The sequence below is a fragment of the Crinia signifera genome, chromosome 1 (assembly GCF_055691185.1).
Source record: "Crinia signifera chromosome 1, ASM5569118v1, whole genome shotgun sequence".
NCBI classification, from domain to species: Eukaryota; Metazoa; Chordata; class Amphibia; order Anura; family Myobatrachidae; genus Crinia; species Crinia signifera.
Genome location: NC_139217.1, coordinates 261,226,084 through 261,242,098, shown reverse-complemented (window position 1 = coordinate 261,242,098; position 16,015 = coordinate 261,226,084). Strand labels below are relative to the sequence as shown.

At 45.4% G+C, this 16,015-nt stretch overlaps 1 protein-coding gene across 3 annotated transcripts in view; it reads right to left on the bottom strand.

Moving 5' to 3' along the window:
• Window positions 1–6,931, bottom strand: part of CCDC124 (coiled-coil domain containing 124) — a 30,654-nt gene extending 23,723 nt beyond the window's left edge. The window contains exons 1-2 of one of the 3 annotated variants that reach the window (XM_083181810.1): window positions 6,700–6,931; window positions 5,155–5,320 (exon numbers count right to left, since the gene is read on the bottom strand). In XM_083181810.1, the coding sequence (XP_083037936.1) occupies window positions 5,155–5,313 (159 nt within the window). In that variant the 5' untranslated portion in view covers window positions 5,314–5,320; window positions 6,700–6,931. Of the gene's footprint in view, window positions 1–5,154; window positions 5,321–6,687 lie in introns of all 3 variants that reach the window. The other 2 variants (XM_083181803.1, XM_083181795.1) reach the window with 2 other exon arrangements.
• Window positions 6,932–16,015: the final 9,084 nt, after the last annotated feature.

Genomic DNA, 16,015 nt, shown 5'->3' with positions numbered 1-16,015 from the left:
GAAACTGGAGATCCTGGGCAAAACATGGGAGAAGCTACAAACATCTCACAGACAGTGCCTATGCTAGGAAATGCCTAATGGCTGAGGTTTTTGTAATAAACACTAGATCAGTGATTTTCCACCTTCGGGCACACCAAAAAAGATTTTAAAATTGCTAAAGAAAGCCATCAGTCACCCACAGAAAACAAATCCATTGGCCTTACATGAAAAAATAAAAAAAAAGACTAATCTATTTTCATTACACAGGAGAGACCTTCTACTAATGCCAATTGTTTTCATCGCAGAATGCCCCACAGTGTAAAAAATGCATCTTTGGTGGCCCACTTGAAAACTGCTCAGGGCACACTAAGTGTGCCACAGTACAGTGGTTAAAAAAACACTGCACTACACCAACTATGCTACTCTACAAAATATTCTCACCAATAGTAAATTGCCTGGTGATTGTAAAACGCTCCTGTGCTACAGATAAAATCCCAGGATAGGAGGACCATATACACCAACCTGCCAGCCAATAATTAAAGGGCACCCAATTTAGAAACAGGGGTTTCTAAAAAGAAAAGAAACATGCAAAGTTTATAGCAGATTTGGTTTTGCATTGTCAAAATCCTGATAAGTACCGGGATAACATTGGACACGTAAATAAGCCACCGCTAATTGAAATAAATGTGAATGCCAGAAACACATGTAGCCTAAAAGTCAACAACATATAGCATTCCATTTATTACTGTTTATAGAATACATTGCTCAGCACTGTGCAGTTACTCTGTAATTATTCACAATAGTGATAATGGATCTTAAATTCTAAATTATTTATTGAACACATTGCTAGGATTCATTTTTCCAAAAGTAAATTAGTCCAAATTCTTACTTGAAGGTTGGGAGAGGTAATTGGTCACCCAAAGGAAACTTAAGCAAACACACGACACAGAAAAGGTTGCAATCAAACCCATGACTACAGCACTATGATACCCTAACTTCCTCTTTTTAACTCTCATCTAAAAATCCCTGTCGGAATGTATATGCAGATGATCCTATAGGTGTTTCTTAGGTATACTCTTTCATAGTATCTCTTTAGAATTGCAATGTGTTTTTCTCATATGAAATCAGACTTATGAAATTATTTTATGGTGGAGAAGTGGCATGAGCACAATTTATATTCACCGATGCAGCTTCTCCCCCATGTAGGACTACGCTGAAGTGTTTTCAATATGGGGAAGATTCAGACTCACACTCTGGGCCCAGTGATAGATAGAGTCCATAAATATTGGGACATTGACACATTTCTCATATTTTGGGCTTTATACACCACCACCACCACAATGGATTTGAAATGAACCAAACAAGATGTGCCGGATGGGTTCCCGACAGTCGAAATCCCGACAATCATTTACCCGACGTCGGGATCCCGACTGTCAAAGCGCCGACAGCCGGGTGCCCGACGGCCACCCGCTATTTTCCCTCGTGGGGGTCCACGACCCCCATAGAGGGAGAATAGAATAGGTGGCTCGCGTAGCGAGCCCGCAAGGGGCTTTTTTGCACTCGCCATGCTGTCTGACTCTGGGCAGTCAGGATCCCGACTGTCGGAGTCCCATACCACACCCGTTCCTCCCACTTATTAAAGGAACAAAATTAATGGGAAAATAGATTTAATAGCTACTGCATGGACAGGTGTGGGATATAGCATCATCAATTAAGCAGGTAGAAGGTCTGGAGTTCATTCCTGGTGTGACATTTGCATTTGGAATCTGTTGCTGTGGACTCAATAGGAGATCCACAAAGCTGCGATTGTCAGGGAAGCAAGCCATTAGGGTGAAAAATCAAAACAAACCCATCATAAAGCTAGCAAAAAACATTAGGTGTGGGTCAAATAAACTGTTTGGAACATAAAAAGAAAACACCCAGGAGAGCTCAGCAACACCAAAAGAACTGAAAGACTGCAAGAAAAAAAAACAACAACAACTGTGGTGGATGACATAAGAGTTACTTCCCTGGTAAAGAAAAACCCCTTCGCAACAGTTGGCCAGATCAAGAACACTCTCCAGGAGGTAGGTGTATATGTGTAGTGATCATTCTAGCACCCTGCACCTTTCAAATGCTGTGCAGTTCTTTCCTGTATGGGGTGTCACTGCCTGCTTTGGTGCTTCTAGTACAGTTTGGTGTGTATAGAGAGATACAAACCAGACTTTGCTACAAGTAACACTGAAGACAATGACACCCAAGGCAGGAAAGAGGAACTGCACAGAATTTGAAAGGTTCAGGGTGATAGAATGATCACTATATGTGTCAACAATCAAGAGAAGACTTCACAAGAGTGAATACAGATGGTTCACCACAAGATGTAAACCATTGGTGAGCCTCAAAAAAAACAGAAAGACCAGATTAGAGTTTGCCAAACAACATCTAAATAATCCTTTACGGTTCTGGAACAACATCCTATGGAGAGCTGAGACAAAAGATCAACTTGTACCAGAGTCATGGGCAGAGAAGAGCATGGAGAAGGAAAGGAACTGTTCATGATCCAAAACATACCACCACATTAGTGAAGCATGGCGTGGGCATGTATGGCTGCCAATGGAATTGGTTCTCTTGTATTTGTTAATAATATGACTGCTGACAAAAGCAAAAGTGTTTCGGGTAATATTTGCTCATATTCAGTCACATGCTTCAGAACTCATTGGACGGCACTACACAACACAGATGGACAATGATCCGAAGCTTACTGCAAAAGCAACCAAAGAGTTTTTTAAGGCAAATAAGTGGAATGTTATGCAATGGCCAATCACTTGACGTGAATCCGAATGTGCATGCCTTTCACTTGATGAAGACATTTGCAGTAGAGGCTCGGCAGAGCATCACCATGGATAAAAACCCAGCGTCTGGTGAAGTCTATGCGTTCCAGGCTTCAGGCTGTAATTGACTACAAAGGATTTGCAACAATGTATTAAAAAGTGAAAGTTTGATATAGGATTGTTCAGTCTGTCCCATTAAGTTTGGTCCCTTACAAAATGTGAGGCACACACATATATGTGTGTGTGTGTGTGTGTGTGTGTGTGTGTGTGTGTGTGCACGTGCAACACACACACACAGGAAAATAAACCTTAGTGTTCTTAAGGCAAACAAATGCATGAAACAGTTTATTTTCAATTGGTTTTGGTTTCTAAAGTTTTACATTAATTGATGGGTAATTTCTAGCATTATCTCCTGCAATTTCCTAACAAAGCTCTCCTTTATCTGGCTACGTCAACATGCAGAATTTTTCTGCACTAGACAGAAGACCATGCTCATCAGCTTCATAAAAGACCTCTACCCAGGCAATGCGGCCATCTGACAGCTAAGGTTTACAAACATCAACCAAGAACCATAAATGAACACTAAACTGTATTTATTTCACTTTTAGTTTATGTACCAAGTTTCGAAATATAATTTATCATGCTTTTTTGTGAACCTTTTCATTGAAATACAGTCTCTAAATAGCTTGCTACATCCTCAGACAAACCTGTTTACCTGGGCGGGGCTTGATGGTTCATGTAATTATCATGCAGTACAGCTAAGAGAGCTAATGGGGCTCAGTTTTCACTCAACTCTATAACATCGCTCTAATTGCAGTGACCTCTGTTTCTGAGCTTGAGGCTGGCAGGTAAGTGAGAGTGCTGATCAGTAGACAAGTAGTTTGTCATGTTATAGTTCCTGAAAAAGGACAACTATGCTGTTTAATACAGTCACACGGTGTACCTTGCATGTAATTTACAGTCTGCAAACACTTGATTGTTATTCAGGCTGGGTGGCTCTGGAGCAGGCGTACGAGCAGCCAGACGATGGCCTGTACACACAGCAGGAAGCGCCAGTATATCTTTAGACCTATCTGAACAGCAAACTAGTACTTTAGAACCCATCTTACAGTGAGTCCAGGTCTGCCCACATTTAGTTTTAGCTATACTTATCCTTTTGTCAGCTGCCATATCTCGCTGGCAGTAGTAGCTGTTGTGGGATACTGCTCCAAATGCACATCAAAGTTATGACAGCCATAGTCAAATAGTATATAAATAAGTTGAAAGGGCATGTTTCTCTAGCATAGCCATACTTCTCAGCAATTATGGCACTGAGCATTATGGGGGAGGAGGGACATTTTATTTATTTCTAATCAGATATATCACCTTTTCTTCTATGATAGAGGGGCCAATTATAGAGGGGCCAATTTTAGCCAATGAACAGATATGAAATCCATCCCTTTTAAAAGTGGGATGTGTTGCCATTAATTACCCTAAATAATTTGAGATACTTTCAACATATGGGAACAACCAAATTTAATGTTTCCAGGTGAACTGGACTTTTGCACTGCTGGTCATACACCGTCAAATATATGTCAGATTGACAGAACAATTGTCCAACATGCAGGCTGAATTCAATATCATTACCATACACGGTCATATTATAGCAACTGTATGGGCTTTCAGCCTGTCAAGATAGATGAAATCGGAAGCGACAATTATCTGCTTTCAGACATGCTGGAGGCTTTAGCAAAACTGATGCTGTGTACACACGGTCCGATTTTCTTTCCGATGTTTACGATATAGTCAACATCGGATCGGCATCGGATGCAGATCGCAAGGGTTTTAACTCTTGCGATCCCGATGCGCGTTCACGTATCGGAAGCCAGAAAGTCTTGGCTGCCTTGTCTATATAGTGCAGATCTGCACTATATAGTCAAGATAGGATGCAAATCGGATGTGCCTTAAGATCCTATCCACGATCCTATCTGATCAGATCGTGGATAGGATCTTAAGGCACATCTAACGTGTGTACACACCATTACAGTCTTCTGATTACCCCACAGTCACGCCAATACTCTTCTGAAGAGACTCAAATGTGTTGTTTAATGCTATGAAGAAGGATCTGATACATTTTCAGCCATACCAGCCAGTGTCCTGGACCCAATCTTTCCTATGGTTTTCATCCAGCACATGTAAAGTTCACCTGAATACGTCCTACAGTATGTACAAACACACTGAAAACTACAGGGAATTTGCCCCATGGAATTAAATGTCTGGTGCAATGTGTGTTTTGGAGAATAAGTTGTTTGTGGTAGTTATAAAGAGAAACAGTACAGGTGTAACATCAATTCTAATTCAACTTAGAAAGATAAAAAACTCATACCTTCCTCTGCTCTTTGCGCATAACATGCTTGTCATCATCCTGCCAAAATGCATCTTCCTGCGCCTGCTGACGTTTTGCATCAGCCACAGCCTTTGCCTCAGCCTTTCTGGCGCGGGCAGCCGCAGACTTGGTGTTTTCACTCTGAAACTTTTTGGGCATCCCTTAGCTGGAAAAATCAGGTACAAGTGTTAGTTTTGGAAAGTACCAGAGGCTTCTCAATCACTTTTTAGTACCCACTCTCCTTACATCACTTTATTTCTGCTAATAAAAGCTCCCCAAATCCAAATATGTGGGGTTCATTTCCACACAGGCAATGTTATGTAGGTCTACGGAGCGGGTATAGTGACAAATAGAGTTTCCCTGAGTTAGCATAACTTAACTGCTTCAGAACATCATTAAACTTGTTCAGAAAATTAAACTGTACTTCCTCAACTTTGTGGCACCAGCTTACGCTAGTTACGTTAGCCGCCTTTAGAATAGCATCATCGTTCACTTGCCACTCTTTGGTCTCGATGGCTCGCTCAGCTCTTAACAACTTTACTAAAGGTATTAGAGGGTGGAGTGGACCCAGGTTGGTGGTATGCAAAGATTCCTTCACAAGTTCTGTAACATAAGCGTTGGCCACAAAGATGACAAAGTACCAATTAAACAGTGTACCCTTACCAAACTTTGAGTTACTAATGGATATAGTGTCCTAGTGCATTTTAGCAATGCTAGCCCGGGGGTCCCAGGTTCTGAACTTGAGTCACCATATAGTAATATACTGTATCACATACCAAATATATTTATTTATATTTTACAGTTTCTTATATATAGCGCAGCAGATTCTGTTGTGCTTTACAATAGTAGACAGTGATAAAACAAACTGGGTAACAACAGACAAACTTGGGAGGTAGGAGAACCCTGCTGCAAGCTTACAATCTATAGGGATGTAGGAGGGAAACACAAGGACAGGCACCAGTGACAAGCAGTATGGATATGTTCTCCTTGGCAAATAAGGGTCTATAGCAGGGGTTCCCAAACTTTTTTCAATCATGGCGCCCTAGAGCATCAAATTCAGAAAAAAAAATTAAATTAAGTGCATTGTGTTTATATGTCACAGTTATCTGGTGAGGGACAGGATTTGCTTCTGTTTGACCACATATATTATGATTGGCAGCCACAAGCACTGGTTTTGCCTGTTACATTGACCATAAATAACATGAATTGATCCTGGTCCACCAACCCAAGGCACCCCTGCAGGTGTCCTGAGGCACCCCAGGGTGCCTAGGCACTGGAAACCACTGGTCTATAGCCATACTGAAGACAAGGGGAAATAACATCCTTTATTTGTCTCCTGTCTTTTGTTGCGTGCATTGCAAAAGGTTAGAGTAACCCACGCAGACAATTGTGGCTCCGTCCCATATCCCCCCAATATTATGATATAAAAACCCGCATCCACCAGATTGGACACCGGAGTGCTGTTCCGCTCCTCCACAATAGTAATACTACTGCAGTGCTCCCCGCTCTACAGTGTCGGTCAAGGCTGCTCACCCTCCTGCTCACCCTCCTGCTCCCTCTGTCACTGGCACACACACCTGGGATTCTCCTCGGCTTCCGCCCCCACTTCAGGTCGCTCAGTGAGCTCAGCAGTCAGCGCCGGAGCATAGCAGCTTCACCCGACAAGTCCTTCCGGTGCCACCGAGCCATGCGCGCCCCCGCCACCAGACCAAGTACAAAGGAGGTGCGCTCGCGCACTCTTTCTGTCCTCCTACCGGCGGCGGTGCTGCTGGTCGTGGTTCGCAGTCGCACGCACGCACGCACGCACGCACGCACGCAGCCTAGCCTGTCACTGCATCTGTACAGAATCACTAGGTTACCGTTATATAATATTGTTATATTCAACCGTAAATTCAAGAGGACAGAGGGGAAATACAGACACATGACCTATTAATGAAGGAGTACCAAATCGGAATGCTTATTTGTTGCATGTAACCTTTTTGCATACAATCCCACCCAAAGCTGCAATCCCACATATCTCTACTGCAGCTGAGGCAACTTGTAGTCTTTGATGCGATGCGCATGGGACCGCACATTGGGGTAAATTTACTAAAATGGGAGTTCTATTGAAGTAGATAGGATATTGCCAATAGCAACCAATCAGATACTTGTTTATTTAGCACCTTCTAAAACAGTGGTTCCCAACCCTGGTCCTCAAGTACCCCCAACAGTGCATGTTTTCCAGGTCACCCGGCAGGTGCACTCATTATTCAGACACATTTTAAAAGATCCACAGGTGGAGCTAATTATGTCACTTGTGATTCTGTGTGGAGACCTGGAAAACATGCACTGTTGGGGGTACTTGAGGACCAGGGTTGGGAACCACTGTTCTAAAATATACTAGATAGAATCTGATTGGTGGGTATGGGCAACATCTCATCTTCAATAGAACTCCTATCTTATGGGCCCTACACACATGCCGATGGGCCCTACACACATGCTCCTTTGTCGCTCAGCACACAAAGCTGACAGCCCACAAAGCTGACAGCTCTGTGTGCTGAGCGAGCGGTCAGCGCCAGTGTTCTCCGGTGAGAGAATCCTGCCGATATTGATGGACACTGTTCATCAAGATCGGCCAGCGACGTGCGGGGACCCTTATTGCTGTCGCTATAGCCCCCCACACACACCGATGTGGGGGCATTTTCTAAGCGACTTTGCCAAACTAAGCAAAGTCGCTTAGAAAATGCCTTAATATCGGCATGTGTGTAGGCCGTATTAAAGTAAATAACCCCATTGCATCGGACCTGATGTAAATCAAACGCGATTTGGATGCATTTAATGCGATTTATTGTTGCTCCCAATCGCATGAAAAGAAGCCATATCGCATGTGAGTTGCCCTAGTGTATGGGCACCTTTACTCTGGAATTCTGAATCGTTTATCTCTGTGGCCCAGATTCTGACTATGTTGAATTCACAAATGAGTTTAGGAATGCAGTGTATCTACAGAACTATACTAATGATGCCGTTGTCAGTATTTGTTCAGAGATGCTCTGTGCTGTGGTCTCTGATCCACTGCTTGCATTCAAAGATGCACCAGAATATCTGTCTCAAAGCTGCTGGAGCCTTTACAGTGGCCAGCATATGAATTCGCAGTCACAGCTCGCAGCACCCCAGTTACATCTGTCACACATGCAATTACGTGGCATGTGCAGGACAAAAATGCCCAACTGTGCAGTGCCTCCTTTAAAGCTGGCTCTATATACTGTCTTCTTTGTTCTATTTTTCATGTCTGGCAAACAAAAACAAATCATATACTATCATAGTAGAACAAATTGTTTTAAACTGGCCATACACTACTGCAAACACTAGCAGCAGCGTATGGCCAGCCGATGCCCCACGAGCTGACCGGGACCTTTCCAGGTGGCAGGGTCGCACTCGATTCATCACATTTGGGGCCTTATTCTAGTTCACTCTGACAAAATCCTTCTTAGATGGACAAAGCCATGTGCACTGCAGGGGGCAGATCTAAAATGTGCAGAGAGAATTAGATTTGGGTGAGTTATTTTGTTTCTGTGCATGGTAAATACTGGCTGCTTTTTTTTTTTACACTGCAATATAGATCTCACTTTGAAGTAAAACCCCACCCAAATCTAATTCTCTCTGCACAAGTTACATCTGCCCCACCTGCAGTGCACATGGTTTTGTCTATCTAAGAAGGATTTTGTCAGAAAGAGTGAACTAGAATAAGGCCCCTTTCACATGTGATGGATTGCATGCAACCCCTGTTTCCCGCCCCAGGAGGAGGGTCGGAAGCCGGTCCAACCTAAGTCCAATGCGTACAGAACCGCGCAGAGGAGCTGAGGGGTCATCACACACACTCGATTTCAGCTGATTTCTAGGCCCGTTACGTTGGGAAGGGGTGAAATTGGCCCAAATAGTGGTAGTGTATGGGGCCTTAATATTGATTCTACACAATGCAATGTTTTCAGGATACACCAATTTAATTTACTTTGATATATTAACAGCAATGTTTAATTTAAATCTAGTAATTCATATCAATCCGCCCCCCATACATTTCACCTACAGTAAATGTTCATTGCCAGTGGTTTCATGCTCATTTACAGGGGTTACATGCTTGTTACCAGGGGTTTCATGCTCCAAGGTGGCAGACATTTTTGGAGGGTCATTTTCAGTAGATTCTCGGATGGCTAGACCCATTGGAATCTGCAGAGACCATGGGCCCCCCACAGTGCTGGTTCCCCCAAGCCACTGCTTGGGCTGCAGTGCTATTTGTTACGCCACAGTATCACCCGGCCGTTTACTTGGAGTGTCAGGGAAGGGTGTGAGATGTCCTCTCCAGCCCCGATCAGCCTGTTTCTATCACACTGGCCGATTAAGTCTGGGGTTACGCACAGACTGCACATACTGTGAAACTCATTGGTACTTGTGTATTATCTGGGCACCCGATTTAATGTAAATCGCATACGATTTATCGGCCAATTTGCGGACGATTTTTGGCCGATTTTTCGGCCTGTTCGATCCGCGATGCGATTTAGCGGCCGATTTTCGGCCATTTCCTGCTGATTTGCATGCTATTCCATCCTTGCACACCCCCAGGTACTTGTTTCCTAGCACGGCGCCCATCGCATACCATGGCATAACATATGCCATGGTATGCGATGGTATGCAATGCGATTTTCGGGAAAATGCCCCTGATTGTACAATTAAATATCACATAGCATCGCATGCCAGCAAGTGGCATGTGATGCGATGCGATTCGCCAACCAGAAGCGTGGCGAGCGCAGCTAGCCCGCGAGGGGCGGCGGTCCGCGTCCTCCGACCTTTTCATACCCCCACTATCCACATTGGCGTGGAATTGATTTTATATAGTGTGGCGAGCGCAGCGAGCCTCCGAGCCCGAAGCGTGGCGAGCGCACGCGGATTAATTTACATGTATTCCGCGTCCCCTCGCAAGTACCAAGTCATTAGATGCTGAGCAATTGGGAATGGATTTGCAGCTAGTCATAGGGCTGCAATATTTTTGCAGTTTTACACAGGGTGGATTTCCCTCTGGCTTGGTAACAATTACCTAATCTCAGGGCTCTACATATTAGCAGCCCAGGTCTGTATAACCCCCACAGTCAGGTTTTAATTCAGACCTGATCCCTGCTGTGCGAATTCTCAGTCCTATTGAATGACCGTGTATGCATGTGGATGCCAATGTAATTCTTCTACCAGGTGTCATCCAAAGCAACGGGATCCCATTATCATCCCCATTCACTCCTTGTTTATGATCTTTACTCATGATGGAAGCTATGGGTAGATTTAAGGTTATATATGAATATCTAGCTTTAATACCAAACACAATACTAGGGTCATAAAACCTTGCCTGTTTATATATGCATCCCATGGAGTTGTCAGCAAAAAGTAAGCAAGATTCTCCTAACAAAATAACTGAAAGTGCACAATAAACCTTGCAGATGACTTACATACTGTTTTGTAGGTTGGTAGGCACAAACATGAAGGAAGATGATGGGGGGCAACAGATAATGTTTTGCCTAGGGGTACCCTGACCCCTAAATTTGCCAATGGTAGCGGTAGGTGGTTGAGCTAGTTGACTATTTTGCAGTGAGTGCTCATAACATAGAAGAATAGAAGATTTTTTTATATCCTCAAAATAAACATGCTACAATAGGTTTGTTAACTAGGATAAAGGGGGAGGTGGGGCACTAGATTGCACACCCTAATAATTCCACATAATGGCCCTTATTCTGATTGAGTCGGACGGCTCCGTGTGCGGTCGGACGGCCGATCTCTGGTATTTGCGCATGTGCAGAGGCGTATCTGCGCATGTGCTACTGCCTCACACGTCCTAACATGAAATGTGGTCCGTGCAGAAAACGATTGTACGAAACTATCCAAGCAGGGGGAGGAGTTGGGCGTGAAGGGCTGTTTGAGCTCATTACCATATGCATACGCCCCGCGTTTCATGGGTGTTCCCATGAAAATGCTGGGCGTATATATTTGGTAATGCAGCCGTGACGCACGTGTGGGGGGGGTGGACAACTGACATAGCCGTATGTCAGCTGCCCGCCCATATCCCTGCTTTCATAGGGAAAAATGTCAGAGTAGTCTGGAGCACTCGGTGCTGCCTGACCACTCGGTCCATCATTCGATGGTCGGCGACCATCGGAGGATGGGGGAGGTTCCCACAAATGAAACATCCACTCGCAGGCCGTACGCTCGGCGTCTTACCTGATTCGGATGGTGTGAGCGATCCGTACAGTAGGCAGGGCTAAGAACACTCAGTTTCTGTCCGAAATACGCATCCGTCCGAATCAACTAGAATAAGGGCCATTATGCTGAGACTTGTAATTCCACACATAAGGATGAAAAATTGCACATCCTAGCAACCAAGCACTTCTTATAACAATAATAATGGTAAACAATGCAATTTAGCATAGAGCATAAATGAGGTGCTTGCCATTATTTCTGTCCAAAAGTCCCCAAGTCAGCACAGACCAACTGCCCCAAGGCACCATACTAGTGAGAGGTTAGTGTTAGTATTGTGTTATTAATAAGCAGTGATGGCTCCAGAGGTGGGGCTGCAGTGCAGCGCAGTCCAAAATACAAAAAGGGTAGCCACACCTACTGCCAATCCAAATGCTCCCAAACATCATTAGTTGGGACTCACTGGCAGTGTGTGTAACTCCCCTAATATTGGACCGTGCTGCAGCCCCACCTATGGAGCCGCCACTGTTAATAAGAATACGCTATGTGTTAAGAGTGTTACATACATAGCAAATAACAATTAAATGTGATGCTCTAAGGTAGCCATACCATTTCAGGGTATCCCTCACCCACAAAATGTATAAATGTATTCAGATACTTTGATGACTGAATTCGTTTGATCGGAAGTGTGTTCTACATTTGGCCCACAAGAGGGAGTCTCCAAACCATTGTCTGCAATTCACCTGCTTGAAGCAATTGTGTTGGATATTGGAAATACACTAACTATAAAGTCTGTATTTACCCAAAGAAATAAAATTACAGCAGATCTCACTGCTAAAAAAGCATGTGCTTGGTAGCAGGTACCAGACCATTTTGCAAAAATATCCTCACTATGGGCTAACATCATTAAGATACGTTAGCACATGCACATTGTGATATATGCTGATAATCACACAACTACATAAACTCGTAGTAGCATTGCATACAACTAGTAGTTAGGCTCTTTGCTCCTACTGTAGATCTGGTTGTGTAAGTATCAGTTATGTGAATTGTTAACTGTTGCTGACTCTTACATTCTGACTCTGACATTACATGACATTACACTATGGCCAACGGACCAGCGATATATGGATTCAATTGATCCAGTGTGTGCCCAGCATTAGGGGTTTCTAAGTTGGGAGACACTGCTTTGATAAATACAGATTCTACCAATTTGCAGAAACATTCTGCTGTACACCCAAAATGGCTCACCTACAGATATTTCAGGACTTGGCACCAAGAGCTCTTAAAAATGACAGTACTAATCTTGTTGACAAAGGCTCTACACAGCTGGAAATAAAAATAGAAATGTGGGTTCTCACTTACCCATATTTTCCCTCAAAATTCAGATGTGCTCAGGCATTTTTGAGCAGGGTCTGTGACGTCAGTGATACAAACTTAAGGTGCCCATTAGGGAAGCCAATCCCGGAGCATTTTTTCAATCCCGGATTTCGGGATTGAAAAATGCCCAATCCCAGGATTCCCGGGATTGGCTTCCCTAATTTAAAAAACGCACCCCGGCCGCCCCACATATTTACTTACATGTGGGGTGGGGTGCGGTGCGGCCGGGTGTCTGTGGAGCCGGGCAGCCGGGTGTGTTGGCGGGAGTCAGGGGATCCGGCGGGTGGATGGGCTGGGAGCCGGCGGGTGGATGGGCAGGGAGCCGGCCGGGTGGATGGGCGGGGAGCCGGCCTGGAGGGTGGGTGGATGGGCGGGTAGCGGGGCGGGCAGCGAGCCGGGGGTGGGGGGATGGGCTTCTGGGGAGCCAGCCAGGTTGGTGGGCGGGGGCGAATGCATGCTGCACAGAGTCACACTGGCTCTGTGCAGCTGCTTGGCCTGCGCAGCGTGACCTCTGTACTCGTCACACTGCACAGGGATGCACTGCCGGGGAAGGGAGAAGCCGGGCAGCGCCTGACCACACGCTCAGACGCTGGCCGGCATTAGACTGTGCATGCGCAGTCTAATCCCGAAATCCCGGGATTGGAAACTCCAATCCCGGGATTGAAATCCCGGCGTTTTAGGGGCCAAATCCCGGGGATCCCGCCGATCCCGATCCCGGGATTGGCCACCCTAGTGCCCATACATGGTACAATTATTGGTACTTGAGTATTATCTGGGCGCCCGATATATCGCATCGCATGCCACTAGTTAAGGCATGCGATGCGATTGTACTGGATTTCGAGCCTTTCCCGGGAGGAGTGTACAATTTTAATATTGCGTCGCATCGCGATTATACCCGATATTACATTGTACAGGCACCCTGATTACAATGTAAAATGCCCCCCCAGACCCGATTTTTAACTGTACACCCACCCTGATTACAATGTGAAATGCCCCCCCCCCCCATTGTTAACGACACCCCAGTATCAACGCCAACTCGAAGCGTGGCGAGCGCAGCAAGCCCGCGAGGGGTGGCGGTACGTGTCCTCCGACCTTTTCATACCCCCACTATCCACGTCGGCGTGGAGTTGAATTATATAGTGTGGCGAGCCACCGAGCCTGAAGCATGGCGAGTGCAGCGAGCCCCACGAGGGGATGCGTATTACTTCACATGTATTCCGCGACCCCTCGTGGGGCTCGCCACGCTTCGGGCTCGGTGGTTTGCTGCGCTCGCCACACTATATATAATCAACTCCACGCCGACGTGGATAGTGAGGGTATGAAAAGGTCGGAGGACGCATACCGCCGCCCCTAGCGGGCGTTGATAGTGGGGTGGCGTTAACAATGGGGGGCCATTTAACATAGTAATCAGGCATCTGGGTGCCTGTGCGATAAAAAATCGGGTCCAATCGCGTCGCATCGCATGCGATATGATTGTATGCGATGCGACGCGATAATACACAAGTACCCAATTATTGTATACAATATTGCATCTCATCTCATTGCATCGCACAGGTTTTGCAATGCAATGAGATGAGATCTAGTACAAAAAGTATGTGCTGCGCTTACTTTTTGTACTAGATCTCATCTCATTGCATTGCAAAACCTGTGCGATGCAATGAGATGAGATGCGATATTGTATACAATAATTGTACCATGTATGGGCACCTTTTAAATCCTGTTTCATACCCATTTCACACCAGCCTAAATTCCTGGGTTGAGTCCGGGAAGAACCCGGTATTAGCGCTGGTGTGAAAGGTTCCTGGGACAAAATACAGGACTAATTTGCCAGCAATCCAACCCTGCTAGGTAGCAGGGTTGCTCCCGGGTCCTTCCCGGACTACTGGCTGGTGTGAAAGGTACGGGGACATGTCCCTGCTTCCCGTGTTGCCTCTGCTGATGTCAGCTAACGCTGATTTGCTAGCAGAGCAACTTCCTGTTGTGCTGGACACTCACAGACATGCCCAGGGGCAGCATACAGCGTGCAGGGAGATACAGAGTGCATGTGCTGTGGGCAAAAGTGCGTTCTAACCCCTGCAAGTTGGCAAAAGTGGGTTTTAACCCCTGCAAGTGTCGCTGCCATGTCTTGGATAAACGATGAGATGAGGGAGCTATTAAGCATTAGAGGGGAAGAGGAGATCCGGAACCAGATTACAGGCACTGTGAAGGGTGCCCAGATATGCCACAACATTGCCAAGGTCCTGGGATCGCGGGGCTTCGTCTGCAGCCAGCAGCAAGTGGTGAACAAGTTGAAGGGGCTGAAGAAACAATTCAACCGCATACATGACCGCAATTGGAATAAGAGCAGGGCTGCAAGGCAAGATTGGATCTTTTATGAGCTCTGCACAGCAGGTTTTGGAAACACTGCGCTGAGTGACCCCATCAGCCTGTCATCCTCTAGCTCGGCCACTCTCTCATCGGTGGTTGAAGATGACGACAATCAGTCGATGGACAGTACCCAATCTGGCCCAACATCACCGATACTACTCACAGATGAACCCGATTTAAACTCCCCCGTTAACCATGCAGATGACAGCATATCCGGTACCAGTGTAGATGCTGACACCATCCATGAGAGTGATGTGCCCGCAACACCCAAAGCGACACCCCAGAAAGCTCTACCTGTGATGCGCACCAATAGTAAGTATTTATCCTTGCTTTAATGTCCTAAGCACTTGCATTCCAATACACAGTAATGCTGCACTATACACCACCATAACCATCCGCCACAATGTTTGGTGTCACAGAGTGTATCAAGTGTAGATGGGAGGAGGCAGGGCCGGTGCAAGGTTTAGTGGCGCCCTAGGCAAAAATTCAGCCTATTGCTCCCCCCCCCCCCATATTTGCACCTTCATAGACGGTAAGATGAAAGTGCCGAAGGGGTATTTTATAAGTATCCTTGCCTCCAGCCTGCATGGTATATAATCCACTGAGGGCAGATAAGAGAGAAAGAAGGAAGGAATAAAGGAGATGGGAGAGGAGGAAGGAATAAGGAGAAGATAAAGGTCTAATTAGCATTAAGTCTGTAAATATATATTTTGCACTGTTTGTGTTAATTTTTTGTGTGTCCTGAAGACGGGCCTTGGTTCCGAAATGGTGTAGACCGCATACATTTTTATATGTGAAAAGACCTGGAATGTAGTGTATCAATCAAATATACATTACATAAGTTGCCAAAGTGTCATCAACATTTCATGGTCCTGATGTCAATCCATGGTTTCTATAGATGGTC